Source organism: Anopheles coluzzii, chromosome 2 (genome assembly GCF_943734685.1).
Source record: "Anopheles coluzzii chromosome 2, AcolN3, whole genome shotgun sequence".
Lineage (NCBI taxonomy): Eukaryota > Metazoa > Arthropoda > Insecta > Diptera > Culicidae > Anopheles > Anopheles coluzzii.
In genome coordinates, this window is record NC_064670.1 from 14091745 (window position 1) to 14117796 (window position 26052).

General features: G+C 48.1%; 2 protein-coding genes across 5 annotated transcripts in view; one reads left to right on the forward strand and one right to left on the reverse strand.

Moving 5' to 3' along the window:
* Nucleotides 1–26052, reverse strand: part of LOC120948088 (serine-rich adhesin for platelets) — a 161232-nt gene that overhangs the window by 108210 nt on the left and 26970 nt on the right. For all 4 annotated transcript variants that reach the window (XM_040364069.2, XM_049606346.1, XM_040364068.2 and 1 more), the window contains one exon: nt 10090–10179. In XM_040364069.2, the coding sequence (XP_040220003.2) occupies nt 10090–10107 (18 nt within the window). In that variant the 5' untranslated portion in view covers nt 10108–10179. The remainder of the gene's footprint in view (nt 1–10089; nt 10180–26052) is intronic.
* Nucleotides 340–4565, forward strand: LOC120948089 (major facilitator superfamily domain-containing protein 6-like). Its single transcript, XM_049606368.1, has 2 exons — nt 340–1635; nt 1693–4565. The coding sequence occupies exons 1-2, from the start codon at nt 1267–1269 to the stop codon at nt 3013–3015; spliced, it is 1692 nt and encodes a 563-aa protein (XP_049462325.1). The 5' UTR covers nt 340–1266; the 3' UTR covers nt 3016–4565.

A 26052-nucleotide genomic window follows, 5' to 3' on the forward strand; every position in this document is an offset into this window, starting at 1 on the left:
GCAAACGTTACTCTTCCCGCCGTGCCCTACGCAGCGCCGATTCGGAAACGGCAAGTTGGCTGATCCCCCCCTCCCTCCCCCCCCTCCCCCCTCTTTTTTCGAAGGGCACAACTGAACAGCAATGATACAAAACAAAGCGCCGTGCACAAACTAAAAACTAAGTAAGCACAAAAATAAAAACAAACGCCATCAGCCCAGCTCGTCAGTCATTCGGGCAAAGGCGGACAGAAACTTTCCATTCTAGCGCTACCGTTTTTCTTATTTTGTTTCTCCGCCCACCCCCTCTTCGGTCCCTTGCAGGCCCTGCTTTACAAATGTGTTTTTGTTTGTATGTTGCCGTCCACTCGATCTCTCCATTCTTCCAGTATGCTGGAGTAGCAGTGACGCACCAAGACTGATGTGGCGTCGCCAAAAGGCACAGCCTACCAAACAGCGCCAACGGATAAATGGTTTGCAATGATAGAACTTTCAAATGAGTTTTTCGTCCCCACATTGATAAAGAACGTTAAAGTGAGAGAGAGAGAGAGAGAGATAGCAACGGATAGGAAGAGATGTATGTGTGAGTGTGTTTGTAAGCGAGAGAGAATGAAAGAACCGGAGCGATGTCGGTTGATGGATTTCTCCACAGCCAGCCTGGCCCAATTTGACTTTTCCAACTTGCACCGTAGCGTGAAGCAATGTTTCAAAGAGTGAAATTAAATTGACTACTCTCAGGACCGCTTGTTTGTCGGCTTGATACGTTTCGCCCTGCCCGACCCTGCTCGAAGCTCTTTCCCTCGGGCCAATGTCAAACCAAGGCGGCAAACAAAGAAAGTTGCCAAGCGGCAGCTCCCGTGAAGCAAGGGAACATAGAGAGCAATACATTCATATCACGCAGCATTGCTTGCACAACTTATCACGCTAATTCGAGGTTGATGGATTAACCTAAAACACTTCCCGCGGGTTGCAAGCATCACGTTTAGGGCCATCATTTCTCACCGATTATGAGCGCAATAAACGCATAAAAAAGGTAAAGCATCTAGCGTTCGTTTACACTCCCGGCTTCCAGCGTTTGCGGGGCCCGATAAGCGACCATCCAGCCCCGCGGGCGCTATCACGTGTGGACAGATGTACAAATTACCTTCAATTACCTTCACCGTCATTTATCTCGACGTCTTGCTGTGCGTCCAGTGTGCCAAAGTGCTGTGATCTTCCCCCTATTCACTGTGATAGTGATCGTGGTAGTGTGAAGATAGCGCGCTCTCTCCCGGTCGCTCAACTGCAGCAATGGATACGAAGCCAAAGGCTGTGCCAAGCGGACGGTGGTTCAACCCGCAGCTGGTGCAGCTGAAGGTGACACTGTTTCTTCTGTTCGGTGCAACGAGCGCCCTCACGCCGTACCTGACGATCCACATGCAAAGCATCGGGCTGACGGTGGAGGAGGTCGCGTCGGTGTACTTGACGCTGCTGTTCACCTCCTGCCTCAGTCCACCGCTGACGGGCTACTTGATCGATCGCTTTGGCCGCTACAAACCGGTTCTGCTGACGAGCATTGTGCTTAATGCCGTATCGCATCACTTGATCCACTTTATCCCGGCCCGTAACGTCATCGTGACGTACCGCAGCTGGAACGTGTCGCTTGCTGGCGACGGTGCTGCTCTGATTCTACACGTAGGTGAATAGGGCGAAGGGTTGTGAGTGGTCGGCTCGAAGTTAACTGCTTTTTGTTGCTTTCAGGGAACGTACTGTCCACTCCAAGGATACCTCAACTCATCTTGTAGCTCCAACAGCAGTACCTCCCTACCGACGTACCTCGGTGCGAGTGATATAAGCTGCGCCGATCTTCTCATTCCCGACTGTGCCCTGCCTGCGATGTCAGCCGGCACGCTGTCGCTGCTGGAACCGATCCCACCGGCAAGCGAGTACGATGCAACATTCTGGACATACCTTGCCGTTCGGTTCGTGGCGGCATCGATGCTCGCCTCCACGCTCACCATTACCGATCCGATCGCGCTCGACATGGTGGAGCAGCACGGCGGTGACTTTGGCCGCGAGAAGCTCTACTCGAGCGTGGGCATGGCGATCTTCACACCCCTAACCGGGCTCATGATTGACGCCTGGTCGAGCGGGTCCGGCCCGACCGAAACCGTCTACACGCCCGCCTTCTACACCTACGATCTGCTGCTGCTCGGCTCGCTCGTCTCGGTGTCGCTGATGCCGATCGGCCGCAAGATCCCGTCCGAGAGCGTGGTGAAGGACACGCGCCGTCTGCTGCGGCTGCCGCCCGTGCTCGCTTTCCTAGCGTTTCTGTTTCTGCTCGGCAACTTCTGGGGCTTCATCGAGAGCTACCTGTTCGTGATCATGAAGGCGATGGGTTCGCCCAACTATCTGCTCGGCCTGACCTACACGGTCGGGACGGTGGCCAGCATACCGATGATGTACCTGCTGGAGCGTATTACGCAGCGCGTCGGCCACGTAAACCTGCTCGTGGTGGCGTTCTTTGCCCACGCGCTGCGCATTCTCGGCTACTCGTGGATCACCAACCCGTACTGGTGCTTCCCGATCGAGCTGAACGAAGCCATCTCGTGCTACTTTATGTGGGTCGTCGCCACGACGTACTGTGCGGTGCTGGCGCCGAACAGCTTGGTCGCTACGCTGATCGGCATTGCCGGGATGGTGCACTTCTGTCTCGGGAAGGGCGTTGGTGCGTTTGTGGGTGGGTTTTTAATAGCGCGCGTTGGGCTGGTGCTCGCTTTCCGCTATGTTGGGTATATGGCCGTGGGCTGTGGTGTGCTGTACAAACTGGTGCATCTGCTATGGCTGCACAGGTACGATGGACGAGCGCTGCCGGACCGGGATCCCGTACGTGCCGTGGAGGAGCTGGTTAAACGGAGGGCTTCGATCTTGCCAAAGGTTGATCAGTTTGGCAGTGTCGTATCGTTCGGTGGACTCGCACGAACGAAAGCGGAAGATGCGCATGACAAGGTGAACGATGAAGAGCAGACTCCAGTTGAGAACGGATCAATAGAGCCATAAAATCAGTTTCGCTTTGTTGGAACGTGATCATTTTGCTATCGGGACCTTGGGGCGTAACATAAGTTACGACTGTTGCCATTATTGCTCGAACAAAAAATTTACTTAAAGGTTGTTTCTCATTGTGGGCGCAATAAAAAAGCTTGAACCATTTCTTGTCGAAAGAGCCACCTCCAAAAAGTATTCCATAACTTCCCAGTGCTTCCAAACTGAGCGGCTGTGTGCCACCAATACCAATATGCCGTTCAGATAATTCATATCCCAAACTTGAAGCTCCCGAACCCAACCCGATTCGTTCGATTGCTTTCGCAGGAAAGGCCAGAAGATAATAACGTTAAGGACCGAGAGGTAAAAAAACAAGGAACGAACAAAAAAAAACCTCCTTTCAGCCTCCAATCAAGATTCTTTGCTGCCAACCAAAACTTTGCCATCACATACTTTAAACTTTAATGAAACGCTCCTCCAACATCTTCGCCCGTCCGCGGCTGCCCCAAGGACGGGCGGATGTGTCCTCTCCCGCGTTGCCAACATCCCGATACGGGAATCGAAACGACCGCAGACCACATGCTGATTTTCGTTATTAATAAAGTTTCCAATCGTTATTCTTTGCCCGCGTGCGCGCTCGCTTCCCCGTCCGGGGGCCGGGTGTTTAAGGCATCCTAACGAGTCGTCTAGTTTATGGCCGTGGCAGGATGGGAGCGTGCTATATTTTTCTTTCTTTCTTGAAAGTTTCCCCCACAACGTGCTCCTAATGCTGCCGACCGTGAGCGAATAAGTTGCGCCTCGGCAGTGCAGCGAGGCGTGCGGATGGAAAAGGTGTAGGGCAGGATGCGTTTTTTTTTTCAAAGTACGATCACAAACACTGGGAAACATCTCCCAGCACACCGACACACTCACAGCAAGCGAGGCAAAGCGCACAGAAGTTCTAACGGCCGCGATGCCCCTCCTGCAGCACACCTGGCCCGACCTTCCGCAGAGTGCACTGGTGGATCGCGCGGGAGTGGATCTGCATCCGCTGCCCTAGAAGCGTGGATTGTCACCAAGCGATGCAGGGTGGTTTGGCTATGGTTTGTATGAGTGTGTGTGTGTGTGTGTCTGATTCACTGAGTTTTTTACCATGCGGGTCCCTTAAACTCTGATGAAAACCCCGAGCCCGTTTTGCTCTTTCAATAATGTATTCCACCATGCGTTGCGCAAACTTTGGCCCCTGGTGGGGCAACTTTGAATTCATCGTTCGGTGTTATTTTTGTTAGAAGCAAATCCTTTGGAAGTGTGCACACAACCGGGAGCGTAACCTATCGGGGGGCAGATTTGCGAGTGAAATAAATGCATCAAATCGCTGTTGGTTGCCATGTTGGCTTCATTGCATACGCAAAATTAATTAAATTTCCATTGGGACATCGTGGCACACGTGGGCACAGCTTCATTGGGTGGAAGTTCAGAACAAAATGTTCACTGAAGCAAATTTATTATTGAACCCGTAACACATCGACACTTTTCAAGAGAAAAGGTTCGAACTAGTGATGGGCAAAATTGATTGATTGGATTGATTCGAATCCAGCTGCTTTCGGATTCGAATCCGGATTAACTCCGCAGTTAGCGGGATAGGAGCTAGTTGAACTGGAATAATATTAAGCTTTTTTTTTTAATTTCTTGGATTAAATTCAATATCCTTAATAAATTATACATAACAAGTAACTTATAACTACACTTCCTAATTTGATTTCCTTTGTCTACACTATACAGTGCCACTGTATACTGTGTATATTTTCCGATTTTTGTTTGGGCTCTTATCACGACTTATTGCTCCAGAAATTAGTTAGATTCAATTAGTTAATTTGAACTATTGAACAATGTATTGTACGTTGCTCAAAATTGTTTGAACTATTTGCTTGAAAAATGTTAGGATAAAATCTGGAAACAACCAATTATAACTGTTCAAGACAGCAATGTTAGCTAGGAGCTAGGGTTGTTTGGAAGCTTGGTATTATAGTGTAACTATTTTCCTCTACGAATTAAGCACGGTAGTAAAACGGATTCAATAGGAGCTTGGATTTGGATTCGATCGCAGTAATCCGGATTCTGTCGGAGCCAACGGAATCTGTGTTCGTTCGGAGCAGCCGGATTCGAAACCTTATTTATTCCTGAGTTGGATCCGGATCAAAAACGCCGGAGTCGGAGTGGATACACGAATCCAATCAGGAGCTCCCGTCACTAGTTCAAACAAAACGGAGTTAAGTACAAAGTGCAGAATTCATAAACTCTAATCGTTAATAATTACGATTACCGTTCCACCGTTTGTCGACTTCAAGTCGCCTTAGGAACAGGTGAACTCGAAATGTTAGTTGTTTGCCGTTCTTCTGGCAACCTTCGTTGAATGTTTTGAAATAGTATATTTCAACTGTATATTGAAACAGTAGTTTAACAGTACAGTATTTCAACAGTTTTCCTAAGTTTTCCAGTTGTTTTTGTGTGCTTATTGTACGATTATTGATGAATTAAGTTTCCTAAATGCTTCGAATCAATAATTCGAAGCATTTTCAACATCAACACTCGAAAGGCTTCAAATATGTTCAACACTAGCCTGTCTGGTGTTATTTTAATCACCTGACGTATACCAATAAAACTGTATCGAAAAAAACCAAAACATCTTTATCAAAAACAAACAATTTAACCGTTCTGTGTTGTACGATTCGCTTCCAGGCCACATTTGCGCAACAAAACCCCACCAAACGGGCTATCATTTGCTAAACATTCATTATCTATTAATGTCCGTGCAATCCGTTGATGGTGTACCTATTTGCCACCATCACCACCCACACCCACCGGTACGGCGGGGCGGTAGTTTGAACCGCACAAAGACTTTAATACCGCGTGCGATCAAACGGGGACGTAATTACGCGAGCGCATCACACATCCCATCGTCCAGCTAAAGCGCATTAGTGCCGAAATGGCTCACGAAGGCCGGAGCAGGCTTAAGATTGAACTTCCACCAGCCACACGAACGCTGCTTTTATGAACCATAACTCTCGGTGCGGGCCCCGGGAATGCCGGGAAGCGTGTGAGCTGTTTGCGAACGGCCGCTTCCGATGAGTGGAAGTGTCGATGTCGATGGGTTTTGGCCGAATGAATGAAAAGCTGCCACACGGGCCCAGACACGCTCCAGCGAAACGATCCATTAGCCACCAGCCTCACATCCACCGTCATCCGGTCTGTGCGAAACGGAAGCGAAGAAGTTGCGGGGCGCGTCGTAAAAACCGGGGCTGCGGCGCTTCCCATCAAATGTCGCTCATTAGCGGCTAAGCAACAACAACCTGTTCCACATGTTAAGCGTGGGGGCATAGCATTTCTTACGCTTTCTTACACACACACACTCACAAACACATGGTTGTTTGGAGAGGACAAAAACACATCATCATTTAATTACCGTCTTATTTATTTCCCTTCACGCACACACACACAGTTGAGATGGAAGGAAGGAGATGCTGCGCGCGGTAAAGATGATGCTTTCACATTTTCCACCAGACTCCATTGCTATGTAATAACCTTTCTGGCGAGCCGGATTTTGCGCCGGATGCACACGGTCAGCAGCAAGTCAATGTTACGCCGTTGGACCGTATTTTACGTCATTGCCGTCAGGCTCTTTGCATTGCGCTTTAAATACTTGGACAGTGCGTGGTGTTGAGGAGCAGGCACACAAAAATTGATTCAAATTCTTCGAACCCGTTTGCTAATGGTCTCATAAGCAATTCGAGCGCGAGCTCCGTGAATCGAATGAATCTTTAAGCATGCGCCTTATGCGACGGGGGAATTGATTCCTACTGGGCGGTATGTATATGTGTGTGTGTGTGTGAACCAGCGGTAGGTAACGAGGTCGTACACGAGTAGTAGCAGTCAACAAGCAGGCAGCAAATGTGTTTATAATTTATTTCCAGCAATGCAAATGAGAGGGATAATCATTCTATGCCGCGTGTGCTTACGAAGAGGATTAAATTCCAACTTTGCCCTGCTACAAGTGGGAGCTGCTCGGTGGGAGTGAACGATGCTATTTGCTGCTTGAGCAGCGTGAACTTTCCATCCACAACCAAGAGCACAAACATTTAAACATTCGACCGAATTTGAATCGTTCGATAAGCTACCATTCTCCGTAACGCTACAGACGTTTCCATTAAATATGATATCTTCGGTAACACATACGTCATGGAATTCGATCCAATTTGTTGTTGCGTTTGGTACATATTTTTTGTGCTTTGTTACTCTTAAATCAACATAAATCGTTACACACATGCACACGCTCTCCCACAAAATACTGACTTTCTAATGTTTCGCCACCGATACGTCTAGCGTACACAACAGGACGAAATCGAAACGGCCCCCTGCAAATGTGAAAAATGGAAAACATAAAACGCATACACACACACATACATCCACTTCACCGAAACAGCTACGCCTTCCGTAAAGTAAAACAAAAGAAACACCACCACCGGATTGCCCCCCCCCCCCCCCCGGACCACGCACCTTACGCACTTTACAAAATGTGTTTTGCAAACGCATGATGCGTGAGTGAAAATGGAGTTAAAGGTAAACAAACGATCCAGCCAAACCGGTACCGGTGCTACCGGTTCGGTATTTCCATCATGCGTACACGCCCACCCCACCATCCCCCACCATACAAAATGCTTCACCCACTGGCCACAATTCCATGCAGACGTTTTCATCCGGCAACACATCTACACACGGGAGGAGAAGAAGACGAAAATAAACAACGCACAAAACGAGAGCCACAAAACAAACATGGCCTTGTGAACATGCTTGTCGGTGGTGCTGCAACGGGGGGGAAGATGTTGGTGGAGTGGCGGAGGTCCAAATGCTCACGAGCGTCCACCGATGGAACAGATCATGAATCAAACAAACGGTAGGGGTACATTGCACGGGCACCGCATTGGCACATCCATTCGCGGGCGTGGGTTGAGGGACGATATTGCATCACCGAAATGAAGGATGGCGGTGTGTGGGTGTGTGGGTGGGTGTGTATGCGCAATGGTTACGGGGATTGGATCGGGAAGTTTTGCATGCGGCGTGAGCGTAGATGTGCGCTTGTTTTCCGCGTTTCAATGGAGGCGTGTAAAGATTTCACCGTTTTGTTTGGATTTTTTTTGTTATTTTTAGTAAAGCAAGGAAACTCAAACAAAGCTGATTATGTTGGCATTGTTCCATTGTTGGTAGAAATATTATTTTTTAGCTTTTTGGAACAGGATTTTGGAACGTTTTCATGAAGTTAGGTATTTATTTTGAATTTTCGCCTCATTATGGTGAAGGTTTTATTACAACAAATCTATTTTGGCTTGTGATTGTTTCTAATTAGTAATATGAAATGATGCTCCAATTAAATTATTGAATACGTTTTTTTGCATACCAAGACCTGATTTAACCCTCTCTCAATGATCATCAATTGGAAGCAAACAAACTTCCCTCTTATCTGTTTTAAGCGTCCGCAATAAATCTAAACCCCTCAACCTCAACCTCTCGAATAACCTCCCTTATTATTCTGATTAAATTTAAAAGTGCTTCCGCCGGTTAGTGTCTTTCGTCAGTTACGCGCTAATTGATTGAATTCGATCGCACCGAATCACACCGAACATTGCGATTCCAGTCGCGTCCAATCAATCATCGCAGCATCGTTTAGCGGCCATTATCTCTCGCTCACTCTCGGCCGAACCGGCGTGGGAGACGGTTAGAAAATCACAACCATAAGCTACTGCCACTGCACTGCCAATTTCATTAATCCTGCCGAACCGTCCCGATTGGGACCCCTTACTTTTCGCTCTACTTGTGCGAACGAAAACTCGTACACAAGAAATACACAACCATCCTTCCCCGGAGGCAGTCGTCCCGGGACCCACTGCTTGGGCTCAATCAAAATGACTCAATTTTCCAGCTCACTAGTGTTCGGTGCGCAACAACGGGCATCGCACGAAGAGTTGGGAAGGTACAACAGACGAGGAGGATGGAAAATAAAACTGGTCAAAAAATCAAACGCGCACAGTACGGGCTTACCCATGCGATGGCAGCAGACCATGTGAACAAAAGCGCTGCCCTGCACTGCCTGGGACGACCGCACCGTTCCAAAGAAAAGCCATTAGAGCTCTGTGCGGTTACCGGGGAAACCGGGGCGAAAAGAAAACTTCTCTCGGCGCGAAGACTGACGCGACGGTGTAACGGTGTGGCGGTGGCCAAATGTGAAAAAACTCGGGCCCAACCGTTCGGACGACACCGGATCGAACGGCCGTTCCGAATTCCGGTCACGTAACAGGCATTTGGGCGCTTGGCGTTTTTATTTTCAACCCCCCTTCCCACCGCATTCCCTGTGTCCAAGAAGCGAAAAGAGAATAGCATTGCGAGAGAGAGCTACGCTATCCGCCCGCTGGCACGTGATGCCTCGGCCGGGTAAGGTAAATGGGAGCCAAGGGAGTAAATAAATAGCTGCCCATTAAGGTTTGAAAACCGAAATAAAAATAGGTCGCAACGATGTTGTAGAAGGTTTTTGTTTCCAACCGGTCGTGTGTGTTTTTTTTTTTTTGTTGTATTCCTTCTCTGCTTGCCTTTGAATCGTTCTGTCCTGTTCTGCACCCCGCTTGCCTACAGCTTGTTCCATTTCCATGCATCGCTGATCGCTGATCATTGATTCGTAACATTTTTATCGATTTGCTTTCGACCACTGTGGTATTCGCTTCTTTTCTGCATTCTTTATATTGCAGCGTGAAACGAGTGGGAGGAGAGGAAGGAGGAGAAGGTGGAGACGCAAACTAGGTTGATGTAGAATGATTATTCGGCCTGTAATTGCGCGACTGGGCGATCGAGGGAGCGCGAACGCTGCTATTAACACGTCATAATCGCATAATTCAGCTGGCGGTTTCGCTTAGCATGAACAATAAATTCTACCGTTCGCTATTACAGTCCCTTCCTTTGCACAAGGTGTACAAATGTACTCGTTGTAAAGTGCAAGCTCGGCAAACGGGGGGAGGGAGCATTTACAAGCAATCGAAAATGAAGGGATAAAATCCAATTAACACTTACCGAGTTTACAGCAGCCATCGCTTGTCCTTCTCACGTGTACCAGGATAACGCTGTTTTGCTGCTACGAGGACGACGATACGCGATTCACCGCTAGAAGTAAAGGTAGATGTAGAAAAATTAGTTAAAAAATAAGCGGAACGAAGCGATGGGAAATGACATTATCGAGATATTACGGTGGAAATGATTAACACTGTATTGATGGGCATTTCCATCTTGGTTGCACAGGACAAATTGTACAAGAAAATTATAAGTAGCTAGTGCCGGCATTCCGAACGAAAATGTATCAATCGAAACTAACGCAATATTCACACAGCTACACAATGCGCCTGAGTTACCGCAAAACGGTCCGCAAATAAATGGCTCTTTACAGCTCCATGCTTACAGAGATCGTGTTTTATGATCCAAGTCAAAAATTAGGTTGCGTTATTTATAGAGCCGTACAAAGCACGGTTTCAACCAAAAAGTAACAATGCTAAGATTGATTGTTTCGTCACAAATTCACCTCGTTAGTGTAGATTACTTTCCTGCAACTGTGCTTGTTTTGCGATCCGAAACGTCATGCAATGAAACAACACCGCCGCCGTGCCCGTCAAATGATGACACAAGCAGCGTCAGTTCATCCACTCTTTTTTGTTACTTCTTCTTAGTCAGTCTCTCTTTAATCCCGTGCTTAAAACTATTCACACACACACACACACACACACACACACACACACACACACACACACACACACACACACACATACACACACACACACACACACGCGCAATGGTGAATCCATAATCAACCCGTCACCATTTGTTTGGCGCTTGACCAACATCGGCCGGGCATGTGTGTTGCTGGTAGCCGTGATAGCCCTCGCTATTCAACGCGCCTCGTAACCCTTGCCTGACTCAACCGTGAATCGTACGAAAAGATTGTCCTCCCCAGGAATGTCCGTTGATCTTCGTTGTCGTCTCAACAAACACCAAACGAAACCCACCACAAAAAAACGCAGACACAAATCCTCAATATGATCATTGGATAAGCCAGCAGGCGGGAATGGGTCAACCGACCGGGTACCGGCGGTTATGTGCCAAGTAGGTAGTGCGGCTGACTCATGCCCAGCGCTCGCTCAGCTCGCTCGCCGTCATCATCGCCGCGGTCTAGTCTATTTTCGGGCGCCCAACGGTGGTCGATTTCGGCAACTTGGCAGCCGTCCCATATCCTTGGACAATTCGCAACCGCAAAACCTAGCGAAGCGAAAGTATCGTCCGTAGCGGCATCTTCGTCCTGGTGTGCGTCCGCGCGCACCTCTGGGCGGTTGCCACCGCACCAATGAATGGAACGGGCAACGCGTCGGAAAAGGACACAATGCATCGGACGAGTACGGGACGGTACACACTCATCGCATCGTGTGACAAACACGGTCCAACCACAACATGAAGCACCGGGCCGAGCCCGATACATGACAAACAGGCACAAACAGCGGGCGAGAGGACGCGGAGGCTTTTGGGAGGGAAGCGTGAAGCACGGCCAAAAACAAGGGGAACGGAAGCCGTCAGACGGTAAACAAATTTCAGCCGGCGATAAATTGCACCACCCTTCAATGCTCGTCGCCGGCGCAACCTGCCTCCCGCGTGCACAAACCTGCCCACCGTTGGGGTATGCACTTTCGGGCATGTGCACATCATCGGTCCGTCAGATCGCGCGGCAGCACTGCACTCCCAAGTAACCGCAGCCGGAGAGCCGAGACCGCTCTGGGACCGCTGCCAAAACAATGCGCGTCCGCCATTTTGCACTGGCGTGCATATTCGGGCTGGTGATTCTTCCGCTGCGGCGCCTAGCAACGACGCCCCGCAACACGCAGAGAAAGCTCACCCTGCCAGCAAGAGAAAATGAACGAATGATATGGACAAGGACAAAACACCGAACCGCCCAGAACGCAAGGCAGACGCGAGTTTCTACTCGAATTATTTCGACACAATATATCCGCTCGATCGTTACCCCATGAGAAATGTTTGGGAAAAGTGTATGTGTGTGTGTGTTTGTGTGTCGCCCTTTTTTTGCTGTTAAAGATGCGGCAGTGAGGTGCGGAATTCAGAAAGCGAGAGAGAGAGAGCAAAAAACGGAGGCAATCGATCGATATTTGAGTTGTTATTTGAGTGGAGGTTAGAGCCAGCAGCAGGACGACGCTCAATTGACAAGCTGACATATTGGATCACTTTACGTCACAGTAGTGTGTCAACTTTTTTGGCACGATCGATGTGTTTGGCAGCTAAAGGAAATGGTATCAACTTTTTAATTGTGCCAAAGATAGCATTTTACATTATTGTACGATGGCGAACGGCGCGGTCTGTCATATCCGTATCCTGGTCACGGCACCGAAGCTGATTGTTGCTAGTTTCGATTGCGTTAAAAATATAAATTAAATGAAAGACGTTTTGTACAACTTTAGTAGAAAGCAAACATTATTCTATTTCCGTTTTAATACCCAAAGTATTATTCATGAATATTTTACAACTAACCCAGTCAACACGTTCACAAAATCAATAAAGACACGGCTTAAGCGGAATTCACCAACAAAACCCGGCAAAAAAAAACCCAGCCAAATTATAAGAATCGCTTTGGTTGGACCACAACAACAACAACAACAACAGCCCCACAACAACAAAGCGAACACCAACCAAAAATGAATTATTTGCGCTATTTTTGCTGCAGATCATATTAATTAGCCATTAATTAATACGCTCACCTTACCTGCCCCCTTCTCAGCCGGTGGGCGCGCGCGCTCTCACCAAAAGCGTGTCCGCCAAAAAGGGTCCGTTTCTGGCTGGGCACGGAAAACATGGATTTTCCATTTCGGCCTGGGTGGATGATTGAGTGGAGGCAAGTTTTATGGCTCAGGCCTGATCCCTGCACGCCCGCAAGCTCACCGGGCAAACCGGTCCATCTTCACCGGTCGCAGAAGGCTCCCCCCGGTGAGGCAGCCCGTACCACTTAACGGTTCGTGGCCCCGGCCAAGGGCCCTCGGTGATGCTCTATGGTACAAAAGTTAATACTTCCAGCAACTCGTTCGATGGATGGGAAATCTTGGGGCATAAAAATGTTTCCATTACGCGATGAAATATTAATTATTTAGCAGCAAATTGAAAGCAGCTTAATACAAAGGGCCATGGGAAGAAAATTCGACCAACCGTTCCGAACCGCGTGTGGCGTTAGTTGAAGAACGGTACCGTTTTGCTTAAGAGTTTTAATTACGATCCTATTTGAGAAAAACAGGCCTCTTATCTAATCGCATTCTCGCGTTTCGAACGGAATCGTTTGACAAGGTTTAAATTTATACAACAGCCTTCCACGTACACCGGCAGGCGGTGTCGCCGGCACGTACGTGTCACCTTGGTACGATAATTTATGTAAATGAATCGCTCCACGTACACACGTTTGCATCGAATCGGTTCGGTTTGGTGTCCCCGGTGTGTCGTCCCGTCCCGTCACGCTAATTGCGATGCGCCCTACCACCGCGAAATGTCCGCGAGTGCGCGCACACATTTTTCTCGTGCCGCGAACATCGTGTTTCGCTTTACCACCCCACCCGGCCCCCGGATGCCTATTGGATTGGACAACAAGGGAAAAATGTTTATTGATGATGCGCTCGTGATTTACTGCAAATTCTGCCTGATTGAGAGACACCGATCGTATTGCATCGGGTGCGGTCGCTGCCAGAACGCGATTAGTGAGGCATCCTGTGCCGAGAGTGGGAATGATTTAGATTCCAACCGTACGAGCGCAGGACTCGGTGCTGTGGGTATGTGTTTTTTTTTTATTTCCCTTTTTTTCTCTGTGTACCTGCTACGTTCATGCTCACTTGCACAGCGAGCAAACCACGATTTTCCAATTCGACGGTGGTAACGAAGCGTCAGCGAATGGGATATAATTATCGCCGAATTCTAATTTACGTTCTCGAATAGCCGTATCCCGTACTCTCGTACAAGCCTTCCCTCTCACACCCTCTATCTCTCTTTTTCTCTGTTTTTCTCCCCATCTCCTTCCTGCTCTTTCCTTTGCGTTCTGTTTTCCTTCATTACTCCCAACACCAAACACCACCGTATAGATCCAATTCGTTTGCCAGAGCAAATAAATAAACATATGAACATTTAAATTATTCTCATTCAGCCCCACCCCTTGCTACCACCTCCCTGCCACCACACAATCCAGCGTTGAATTTGGTCTGGCCATCGGCCCAAAGCAGCACACCGGCACACAAAACAACCGATTCTCGTACAAAACGGGAACTCAGAGCCACTGGGAGTGTAGCTCCCTCACACCATTGTCCCTTACCACGCGCTCTGGCCGCGCCAAAAACCTCAGCCAATGGGGCGGGCAGCATCTGCTCTTGTGTGCGAGAATAAATTGCATTTTGTGTGCACCCGCCCGTAACTGCGCCTTCCGCACGCCGCAAGACGAATGTGCACCGGTCGCCGTTTCTCGTGCAGCATCGGTTTTGTACGATAGGCAGCCTCCCTTCCTGTTCGGTGCAAAATGTTTAATTGAAGCGGCTCGATGCAAACCACCGAACTGGGCTGCGGTTTTCCTTTCCCCCTTGGTGGTATCCGTTTGGGGTTTGGGAGCCCCAGTGCGAAAATGGAGCAGCAACTGGGTAAGGGTTTCTTGTACCGATGAACAAAAGCGGGACAGAGTAAACAGAAAAGATGGTTTGCAATTGCAATAGCTTTATTGTTCATTATCGTTACATAAAAAAAGGTATTTACACCACTTGCGCTATAAAATATTAAATCATGCAGTGGATTCGAGCAGTTTTGCACGTTACTACCAATTTTGCTTAGCGGGTTGCATACTTTACGGCTCATTTATGAGTGTGCAAGTATTTGCTTTATAAATCATCTTTCTCGACTTTTTTGTTTAATGAAGCAAATCAAAAACAAACAAACACAGCCGTTACCGTTACTAACATCCTCATTGACAGTCTTACAAACCTCTGACCACTCTCAGCCAACATTGCTCGATAAACATTTTCCCGTTTCTTAAACACTGCATTGCCTACCCCCGGCGCACAGCATCACCTTCGTGTGCTGGCCGGAAAATAAAAACAAACAACCGAGTGAGACATCACTTCATCATCTCTAGATGCCGCTGACATCGAAGCTGCGGCGCGGTGCAACAAACAACAAACCAACCACCGCACCAGCGAACGGATGACACACCTTGAGATGGGAGCTAAAAATAAAATCGCTTCGCACTTCGCTATTATTTTGACACATCTGCGTATCATTACTGGGGCGGCGTGATTAAGTCATCTCGCGCAGGCATTGGATCATGCTCGAGGAGCACGCAGCGCTAAAGAGTTGAGTGGTAAGCGTTACCCGATTATTACCGATTTGATTTATGTGTGTTCAAAGCTGCAACAGCGGTGAGCAAATCCTCCGTTGCATTTTACGAATAGCATGTACTTCACAACTCGAACCCGAACGGAACACGGAACGCTACATCAACCACTCTCGGTCACATTTCACCAAAGGTGCTTCTTCTCCACAGCAGAAAGCTTATCCCGAAACACTGCCACACTATTATGACATTCAATCTCGGGCCAAAAATTTGCTTCCGTCCGAAAGCCCCCTGCTGTCCATTCATTCACGGCGCCCATTGGGTCGGCCCAAGGGATGGCCGAATGGGGCCGATGCGGAAGCAGTGTGAAAAGTTAAGCACCCTCTCAACTGCTCGAGAGGAAGCTCCTCAAAAGATAAACAATCGACCACCGCCCAACCAATCTAATTCACACGCATCCGCGGGCCGAGACGGGCAGTGAACGGCGAACGGTGATGGACGCGGCAACGCGGTTCCCGAATGAGATGAATGATGCAGATCCCGAAAGGTCAGTTCAGAGTTCCGCACCGCAGAGGCCAGCAATGAAGGGAAAGGAATTATGAAAATATAAATATTTGTCTTGAGCTGTAAGTCACTTGAGACTGTCTCAGGCCAGGTCCCGCCCGTCTCGGGGTGTTGGCAGGTGGTGGTGATAGCAAAACGTGGACGCCTACAAGTCTTCTTTTGCCGGTTCGATCGGCCATCCCCGGTATATGGTTCGTTTTCCCCTCCCCTCGTTTGAACACGAACTGTCAGTTTCGTAACTGTCAGTGTTTGGGTGGTGGTCAGCGATGTCACTGGTGTCAGCTTAGGACGACGACCACCGCCAGGGGAAGCGTCTTGGGTGGGAATGGGTGTGAGCTGTGTGAAACCACCAATTGTGGTTAATTAAGAAGGGCTGATCGATTGGGCGGAAAGTGCTGAATGGAAAAGGATGAATATGTGGATTATGTTGTTCATCAATATAGTTCGGGTCATTCTATTAAATTACTAGACAAATTGTACGATCAAATCATTTTCTAATTATATAAATCATTTCTATGTTTCTGTGATGCGACTCGATGTACCTCATTTATTGCGTGCCAAATCAGCATCTTTTCCCGGCATGTTTTCAAACCATTGTTTACAACAATCGTACCCAAGGACTGTGTCTGAAATAAAATCAGATAACATCTACTCAAACACTTGCGCAAACAACAATCTTTCCACCACCAAAACGCAAAAAAAAGGACGCACAGCACAAGCTACATAATTTACCCATGTTCATGCAACGTCTGCATTACACACCGGGTTACGCGTTTTTTCTCTTTCTCTTCTTACATATCTAAAGCAGGAAACAAAACTTCGCTCAAAATTGGCTCGTACAAGAGCACGTGCACAATTTCCCTTTTGGCAGCATTCCCTCGCTGCCGTTTGGAGGATGGTGGTACAAAACGGACAACTAAACAGCAACAAAAAAACGGCAGATCGCGCACAATACATACACTACTGCTGTAAGCGCGGGAGAGGCAGGAGCGCTGGCCGGACTGGCCAAACAACATAACAAGTGTAAAATGTAGTGTATCTACGCTCCTGGCGTTGGAGTTGGGCGGTGCTGAAGAAGCGCAGCGATTCGAAACATTTCGATATAAAAAGTACTTCACAGGGTTTTGTGTTTTGCGGAACTGAACCGAACTGGGTGGCAGCGGGAAGCGTGGCTCCATGAAATCGCCCACTATCACAGGGTGAAACTATGTAATTTCCAACGTTTCGCTCTGATACAGCGGTTTTTTTTTCCTCCGCTCGATTGCTATTGCAGGAAGTTTTGTTTTTATCGCACGAGTTGCTCTCCTGTGTGCACGGTCCTACAGCACAGGAGAACATTCTACGCCCAGCACAGCAGCGAACAGTAGTGCCAGCAAAATGGAGCCCGTACCGTACACCAGGAACTCTACCCCGGAAGCGTCGAAATTAGGTCATCGGAATCAATAACTCCCGACAAATGATAGCAGCGGTGGGGCTCCGGCTCGTCCGGACCGGTCGGTCGTCCCGGTCTGGCAGCCCCCGTTGAAGCCTTTGTGCTGGGGGGAGAAAACGTGGTAGAATCTAACCGATAGCACACTCACGGGAATCAGTTTGCCTGCCCGCCGGCAGAATGCGTTCCCAGCGATAAAACCATGTTCAGCCAGGGGTGAAAAAAGTGTTGCGGTGTAGCAGGGTATGGAGCGAGTATGGCGAACCAACTGTGCCTATGTGAAGGAAAGCTCAGCTCCATCAAAATAAACTGCATGACTTACTGGCCCCGGCTGCTGGGCTGGGAACGAGCGGTACAGCAAATCGTTGAGGCTGATCGTATCGGTCCTGCCGTAAGGGGTTTGGGTGTAACGAGAAAGTTCTCGACAGTCTTTTGCAACAGTGCTTGCTTTAGAGCGTGTTTACAGCCACAAATCTGTTGCTTTGCTTGGGTGACTGCTGCTACAATTACATTTTATGGTTAATTTTATGAGCATTAGATTAATGTGAGCGTATCTCCTTCGTTCGATTTCTGGGCAAAGCATGAAGAGAAATATAGCAACAACCTACCAACACACCCAAAGCCATAACTCAATATGTACTACGCAATTCACCCCAGTTTAGTGTTTCCTGCCTGCTTCCCCACCGGTACTTTCTCCGCTTTAATCAAAAAGGCAAAAAACGTCGAATCCTCCCAAATCAGCTTGATATTTATTCGATTTCTGCTACCGCATTCAGTTTGGCCCCTCATCCAGGCTGTTCCTTAATTATCCTTGCATTCTGAAACCCACCCAAAGATAAACAGCTTGCCGGAATGGTACCAAGGGCCAATATTGATACCAAACTACGCAACCATTCCTCCCCAACGGCTCTACGAATGCTATTGTGCTAACCGGATTGGCCGAAAATAGGGAAATCGCTTGCAAGCGCTCCGTAGAAGTAAATATTATTTGCTGATGTGCTCACTACAGCTCAGAGCGTAGGGAGCGAAGCTTGACTAGATGGGCAGACTCGAGAGCTGCGGCAGGAAAGCGGAGAAAAGCAGGACAAAAACAACCCACAAACATAGCAACGCAGCGCATGGCCGGTGGAAGCAATGAAGCTATTTCCGTGCGCGCCCATAATCGTACCCATCAATATCGTATTGATTTAATTACTTTTATTCGTCGATGCTGTTATGGCGATGCCTTTTGTGCGGTTCGAGTCAATCGACATTAAGGAGGGATGATAAATACTGTCTTTCACTTTGTGCCGTACACCAAATTATGTTACGAGTTACGTCCGCTGCAAGGCTGCCTACAGAACCGACATGTTCCTTTCAATAGTATAATTGATAAAATACGTGCTTTGCTATCATTTCCAATAAGCTTTCAATGAAACTAATACACTCCAATTGGAACACAACACAGCTTTCTGTTAAGCTTCCCAGACGGGCACAAAATGAGAACACAAAAATCAACCAACACCGTGTGGCCGTGTTCAGCTGACCCTTGTACTGCTGCCATGGAACCCTTTTGTACGTGCGCAAATTCATTTCCCAAGCACTACACGGTTTCATTTTACAAAACAATTGTCCCTTTCGGCTGTGTGCCGGCACTGCTGTGTGCACCAGACACCACTGTGCAGGGGGAGCTCCCAGCCAATAACGCAACGCGCATAAAATGGCGCGCGTACCAAATTATACCTGACCGGCATGCGAACGGACCGAAAGTGGCAGCACACACACACACACACAACAACCACTGGCGAAAACATCATGCGAAAACGGGTCCTGCATTCGAAATTTCGCACCCAAACACTGCCGAAACCTGTTTTTTTTTCGATTAAATTATTTCTAAACGGTTCACCACCGCCACGGGCAATGTACGGTGCGTGCAGTCCAGTGGCCCGAGAAGGACAGAGGGCAGAGAGTAGAAAGAGAGCAACAAGAGAAACGAAAAACGAAGTGCCAAAGTGCCACTGTCCTGCGCCACCAAACCGGGCGAGGTTTATTAATGCGGCAAATAGAACAATGAATGTAGCAGCGCAACGCTTTAATATGATTATTTGTTGCGGGGTTCAATGTTGGCTGGTGTTGATTATTTCAAACGACCAGACACGGTGTGAGTGGACCCTCCAAAGGACTCTGAAAAGCAATAAAAAGTGTTTGTTGATGCTGTGTGTAAATAGACGCAAGATGTTTCTCAAATCGGTATAGAGTTAAATTAAAATCTATTTAAAAAGTAATCATCCTCTGTCAATTAATAATTGTCTGCATGAATTTAAATACCGAAGCACGAGCAAGACGCACGAAAGCACGTTTATTCAAATCACTAAAGCCACACGCGTACATACTCTATTCCATTACTCGACTTTCGAACCTAGTTCATACCGTTTCCTGTGCGAACAGGCGGTGCCACCAAATGGACAGGACATTTGAATTTGAAACAATGCGCACCGGGACGCGCCCTGTGGGACCGAGCAAAAGAATGGGAAAAGACGGAAGCGCACAATCGTTCTTTGCCCCGGAAACGCATCTAGCTGCTCATTTGGATGGTAAAACAATTGCATTCAACCGGCTGCCCTTAACGACCATTCCCATGGGGACTGTTCCCATTGCTGGACGGTTCCCGTCGTCTAAACTATGCAACTATGCAACCGTCCCTGCATCGGCAAGCATAGCGGAGTGGCGAGCACACGGGCTAGCCGCTTCGGAAGGGATAAAACCCCGTTGCCTTTAGCGAGTTGGATGTGCTTTCTGCGTTTTACTAGCTCTAGAAGTGGACATACACACACACACATAAAACGGCATATCACAAGAGACACACCCCTGCGCACACCACTGATACCCCGCCGTGCAGTCACATTCTGTTGCAAAACAAAGCTAATTATACAATTTTATAACCGCCACCACGAGTGAATATTTAATCTTTCCCGTGCGATTTTCTCCTTGGATACGATGGGCGAGAACGAGATAGAGAGACAGTGTGAGAAGGCAGAAAAGGGAAAACGGGAATTTCAGTCCCATCCCGCTCGCCACGTCACCAAGGCGCTTGGACGCGGCCGGCCCCATGGACCAACTTTCTCGCCCACTGGCCGTCTATTGTCTCGTTGGGAGTGAGCCACAGCCGAGTGTTCTGAGAAAAGGGATGCGCTGCTTCTTTTCACTATCATTGTGCAAAGACAACCACAAAAAAAATATTAAAAAAAAACATTCACACTCCCACCCTGGATGGTGCCAGATTGTGCATTGTTATCCTGCAGCACTGCTTCCGGAGCCAAAGCCATGCGATAAGCCATGGCAACTCCCCATCCGCTTGCCGTGCCGGGGAGAAGATTGCTTTTTCGTATTTTAATTTTTGTATAACACGCCTTCATTATTCACTTTTGCGTTTCCCGTTCTGTCGGTGTATCTTGGGGCTTGGGGTTTTGTGTTTTTTTTTTCTTAACGCACCATGAGTGCGAATTAAAAAAGGCGAGTGCACAGTACACTGGTACACACTCCAGGCACAAAATCACACCGCCACTGTGTCACCGGAGCGAAGCTGAGAAGAAAGAAAAAATACACCAGCATTTACTCGAAGTTTGCGCTAAGTTTCTATGCGCTCTCGCAGCATGGCTGAACCAGGGGGAGGTGTAGCGGAGCAAATGGTGTGGCGAAAACATCCAACATCTAATTAAAATTCGTCTTTAAATCACACACACACACACGCTCACACACATATACTTGCCGACAGACGATAGCCGAAATACGCAAAGGTGAGCTATTCGGGCAAATTAGTAAAACAAGAAGCGAGTGCGCGCTTGTGTTGCGACTTTTCCGACCCTTGCGGTACGACACCGCCCGCCCTACCATTGCTGTTCAGCCCGTCTGCTTTAAGTGGCGAATGTGGGGAATGTGTGTACTATGCACGAAATGCTCCGGCGTTTGCAGAGTGCAGCGGTGTGCATTCGGTGCACACAAAGGTGACTTCGGTGCGACGTCGTTTATTTTGCTCGGTTTGTCGTCTTCTGCGTTTCGACGCTCCCGTGCGCGCTTGTTAGGCGTAAATAGAGTGTCTGGCAAGAGTGTGTGAGTGTGTGTGTTGTGGATGCGTGCAGAGGAGTTTTACATTACGCTCGTGCAGGGTAGAATGCGGAAGAGATGCAACCGACCGACTGGGGCGAGTGCGCGACAGTGATGAATCTGTTGATCGGTGTGTGGTTTACGAGTCAGACAGAGCGATGAACAATGTTTCCATCGCCCGTGTGCCCGCAGGTGAACATGTGTAAAATTGTACGTACCATTAATTAAGACCGGTGCAAGCGATTATTAATTGCAGCAAAAGGAAGTGCTTTTTGTTACACGACTGTCTGTGGATCTGGTTTAAATTGGAGCAGTTAAAATGGCGAAGAACGTACAAAAGTACACAGCATAAACAATCAACAATGAACACAACCTGGTTCTGGATGATGATTTTGTCTGGAGGATCCAAAGCAGCTTTCAAAACATACGCAGCGCCTTTTTCCACGTACACGCCGAGCACACTTGCCCTATGGATTAACGTTTAAGCCCTTTTGACATTAAACATCACGCGTGTACGCTCGGCAGAGCATTGGTGCTGCTCTTTCGGCCTAAAACATTTGTGTTATCTCTTCAAAACATTCTGTTAAATTATTCCGTTTGAAGCTACGGGGTTGGAAAGTTCCATTTGCGTTCGCCTCAGGAATGATCCATTTGCCGTCGGCGATTGTTTTCCATTTTCCAAATTCCATTCCAATGCATTGTAATTCTCTCGAAAGCAACACGCATGTGGAGCGCGCAGACACAAACAAAATTCTAATTCGTGTTTTTAAATCCATTTGTACTTTTGCAATTTTGCTGTTATCTTTTACACACACACACACCACATTCGCAGCTAATCCTCAACAGCAAATGTTGCAATGGGTGAGATGTAATCTTGAGCTACAAGCGCTTCCAGCCCAGCGAAGGCTTAAAAATGTCTTAACGAAAAGGAAAAGTCTAATACCCGCTGTGCCTGGCAAAGTTCAGCGTAAATTAAACCATTTTTAAGAACACACAGTAGAGGGTGCTTGCTATTTGGCAGCGAATTGAGCGTTTGATACACAAAAACACACGACGTAATGAAACAAAAAACTCTCAGATCTACCATCATAATATTCATTTCAGTTAGCATATGCGGGGGTTCCTACCAATCACCTTCGAAAATGCTATCAATCTTAAATTAAGCAATCATTTATCATAAATTCTTTCGTGCAAATACACCAGGCACAGCTGGGAATCGGTCTCATTTTCACCCATTCATTTAAACAATCCCACTCACCGAATGCCAACAAAACCCAAAACCGTGGCCGGCCGAAGGCGTAGGTTTGAAATGTTGCCAACCGTGCTAACACCGCACCGTTTGATTAAATGAAGCCGTTATCTGTCCGGTGCAGCACATTGTTTTGTCCTTTTTTTGTTGCTGTGCCACCATAATGCCAACCAGTCGCTCAATGAAAGCACAAACACTCGGATCGTCGGATCCACCCGTCGTCGCTGGACTTTCGCCAGCTCATTTCACCTCCCTCAAGCGGTCGTGTGTTTGTTGCTGCTCGGTGTTTGTGTAGTTCGCTATTGCTGGTTGTTGAGAAATTTAATTTAATTATTTCCCCCATCAACACCACGCTTGCCGGTGGGCATTCGGTGCGCCCACTCGCCCACTAAAACCCACCTCACCACGGTACCCAGAAGCACCTGTCAGTTCATCAGGTGCGTCCTTAACAACAAGATTTTGCACAACCGACAGTGCTCGGGCCTCGCACCCCTACCGAGAAACGTCTTACCCAGACAGCACGCAGGTGAGCGGCATTTTACCAAATTGATAACCGTAACTCCTCCCCTTCTTGTTGCACACCCCCTCCCCCCACACAAACGCTGGCCGGTTTGCCGGCACGAGCACGAGCCCGAGAGGAAGAGCGAACCAAAAGCCTCGCCCTCGTATTTGCACACCACTGTCCTGGGGTCGTTCTGCGAAAAGGCGCACAACACGGTGCCCAGGCTTTTGTTTGCCCAATGCTTGCTCGCCTCATTTGGTCCTTCGAACCGGAATCGCGGGCTGGTGTGACGCCCCGTTTCCAACCGACCGCGTGTTGGTGTTCGCTTCAAGTGCTATTTAACCTTTGCGTAGCTCATCTTCCTGGCACGGCCGGCACATGGTGGTGGCGCTTTTGCTCGGGAACAGTTCTAATAGCATCGGCTACAGAGCAAGCCGCCCTAGACTGCGACTTAGCTTACGAGCGTAAAGCGACAAACGTTCTACTTGGAAAGGAACAAAGAAACACACAAAAGCAACACCAACACGTGCAGGGCGGTAATTATAAGTAAGAGAAAATGCAAAGAGATCAGCATAAACACACACACGCATACGAACTCATGTTGTAGTGTAAATATCTGCTGGCAAAGAGATGTTTCTTTTTCATGTGCATTGTGTGTGGGTGTTGTTGTGCATAAATGAAGTGTTACCGAAGAGCCTTCTTGTGAACGTATCAACAACGCTGGATGAAAAACAATGCACATATTTAACTTTGTTTTTTGAAAAGATGTAAAACATGTATTAATTTAAGTATAAAAAGCATGAAAGTAAGACACTGTAGGTAAAAGCAACTTCAGCTAAGATAATGAATAGCTCAATCGTTCAAAATGTTTAAACCGTGAAACGAAAATTGACAATCTCGATGCTAACACTTTAACTCAAATTAAATACCATCTAATCGAATGATCAAACGAGATCCCAATCAACAAGAAGCTCATCCATTCCAGGCCTGTCCTGAAGTTGTCAAGGGTTTTGAAACGCGCAAAACTTTCACCCTCTGCAGCGCCAAACACGAGCGAGAGCGGATAAGAGAGAGAGAGAGATATGGACGGGCCCTGAACAGCCAGTCCGTGCTCATTATCCTTTGATCTCGCACGCGGGATGTCTAGCGATGGATTGTTAGCAGCAACTCTTCGTCAGTAACCACCGCACAAAACCCGCTCAAGCCCAATCCTCCAGTGCTCAGCCTCCGATTTATGAAAAATTCTAAACAAGTTTGAAAATTAAAAAAAACGACAAAATACCAACAGGCACCAAAATTATGTTAGCTAGCCACTTCACTGTTGCCGACGACAGGGCCCCGCACTTAAAAACTTTTAATTGGTAAGCTGATGGACCAAGTGGACTAACCAGATAGAAGCAGAACAAAGAGCGTGAGTAAAAAAAAAGAGTGAACAACTTTGCACCGGAACAGCGGAACAAAGTGGAAACGGAAGCGGGAAAGGATGAGGCTGAGTTGGCGGAAAAGGGGCAGAAGTTTTTCACTGGCTTGTCAGCAGTCGGCGCGCCACTGATTGGCATCCAGGCGTGCCGGCGCGAGCCGGTCGAATGTAGAGGATTTGGTTTGGGTGCCCGGTGACGGTGGAGGCAATGTCTGAAGACTTTGTTCTACAAAGTAATTAACAGCGAACACGCTTTTGTCCACACACCCTCTAATCAAATGCTTCAGCATCTTCTAAGCGATGCCGGAGTAAGGTATGGGTGGAAAATCGAGGATAAATCAGGGATATAATAAAATGGATCAGTATTTTTTTACTTCCTCTTTTTCCTCCCTTTTCTATACATTATTTACCCCTCAAACCCACTGGTTACAGCATTCCGGCCCGGATACGGAAGGACCATAAAATCCCGGCCGCAGGTTTTGTGCTTAACGGTATCGGCGTGGTGCTGTCGTAAAACTGTACGCTCGCTGGACGAAGCGCGGCTATCATCTGCAGCCTCCAGCGGGGCGATACCGAGACAAATAGCATTTAATCGACCCCAATCAATTTTGCGACCTCGCTGCCAAATGAAGCGACACTGTTTTCTGGCCACAAGCAGGCTCCCCCCCCCCTGTTACGCCCCACTTCCCCGGTACCATTATGATTGGTTCTCGGTGATGTGTATTTTCTCTGCCGTAACGGGCCCCGTTTCTATTTGCACACGCGGGTCCGCTCGAACATAAGATTAGGAGCAGATTAGTGCTACCGGAGGAAAGTGCTACTCCGCACGCAAACACGTGTCACGAGCACAAATACACCGAGTGTGTGTGTGTGAGAGCAAGCGCGGAAAGGAGAGACAAAGAAAAGGAAATAGAAAAAAAGTGAATTATTTTCTGCCCCGATGAGACCGAAGGAGATGGAACTGAGTTAGCGCAAATCAAGCGAAATTGAACTGACTGCCAATTCGATCGAGTTCCAAGGGGGGGGGGGGGGGCAAACAAAGGGAGGCAAAAAGAAAAATCTGAACCATCGGGCAACACACGCCAAGACAGCCGCTGGTACGTGACTATGAATAAATAAGTAGTGGTGCTGAATCGACCAGACAAAAAATAACACCAACCTATGACTTCCCATCCATCACGCTACGAGAATCGACGACGTTCGGCTTCCGGCAGCTTCCGGCAAAGCGCGCAGTTGCGTGGCCCAAAAACCTTTTGTTAAAGCCGCACTGCCGCTGTACGATGAATTGGCGATTTTTTCTTGCTCTGCAGCAGCCAGATTGGGTGAGCGAGCGGTGCGAAATAAATCATGCTCACCGGCGACCTGGTTTGATTGCGAAGGTTCGGCGTCA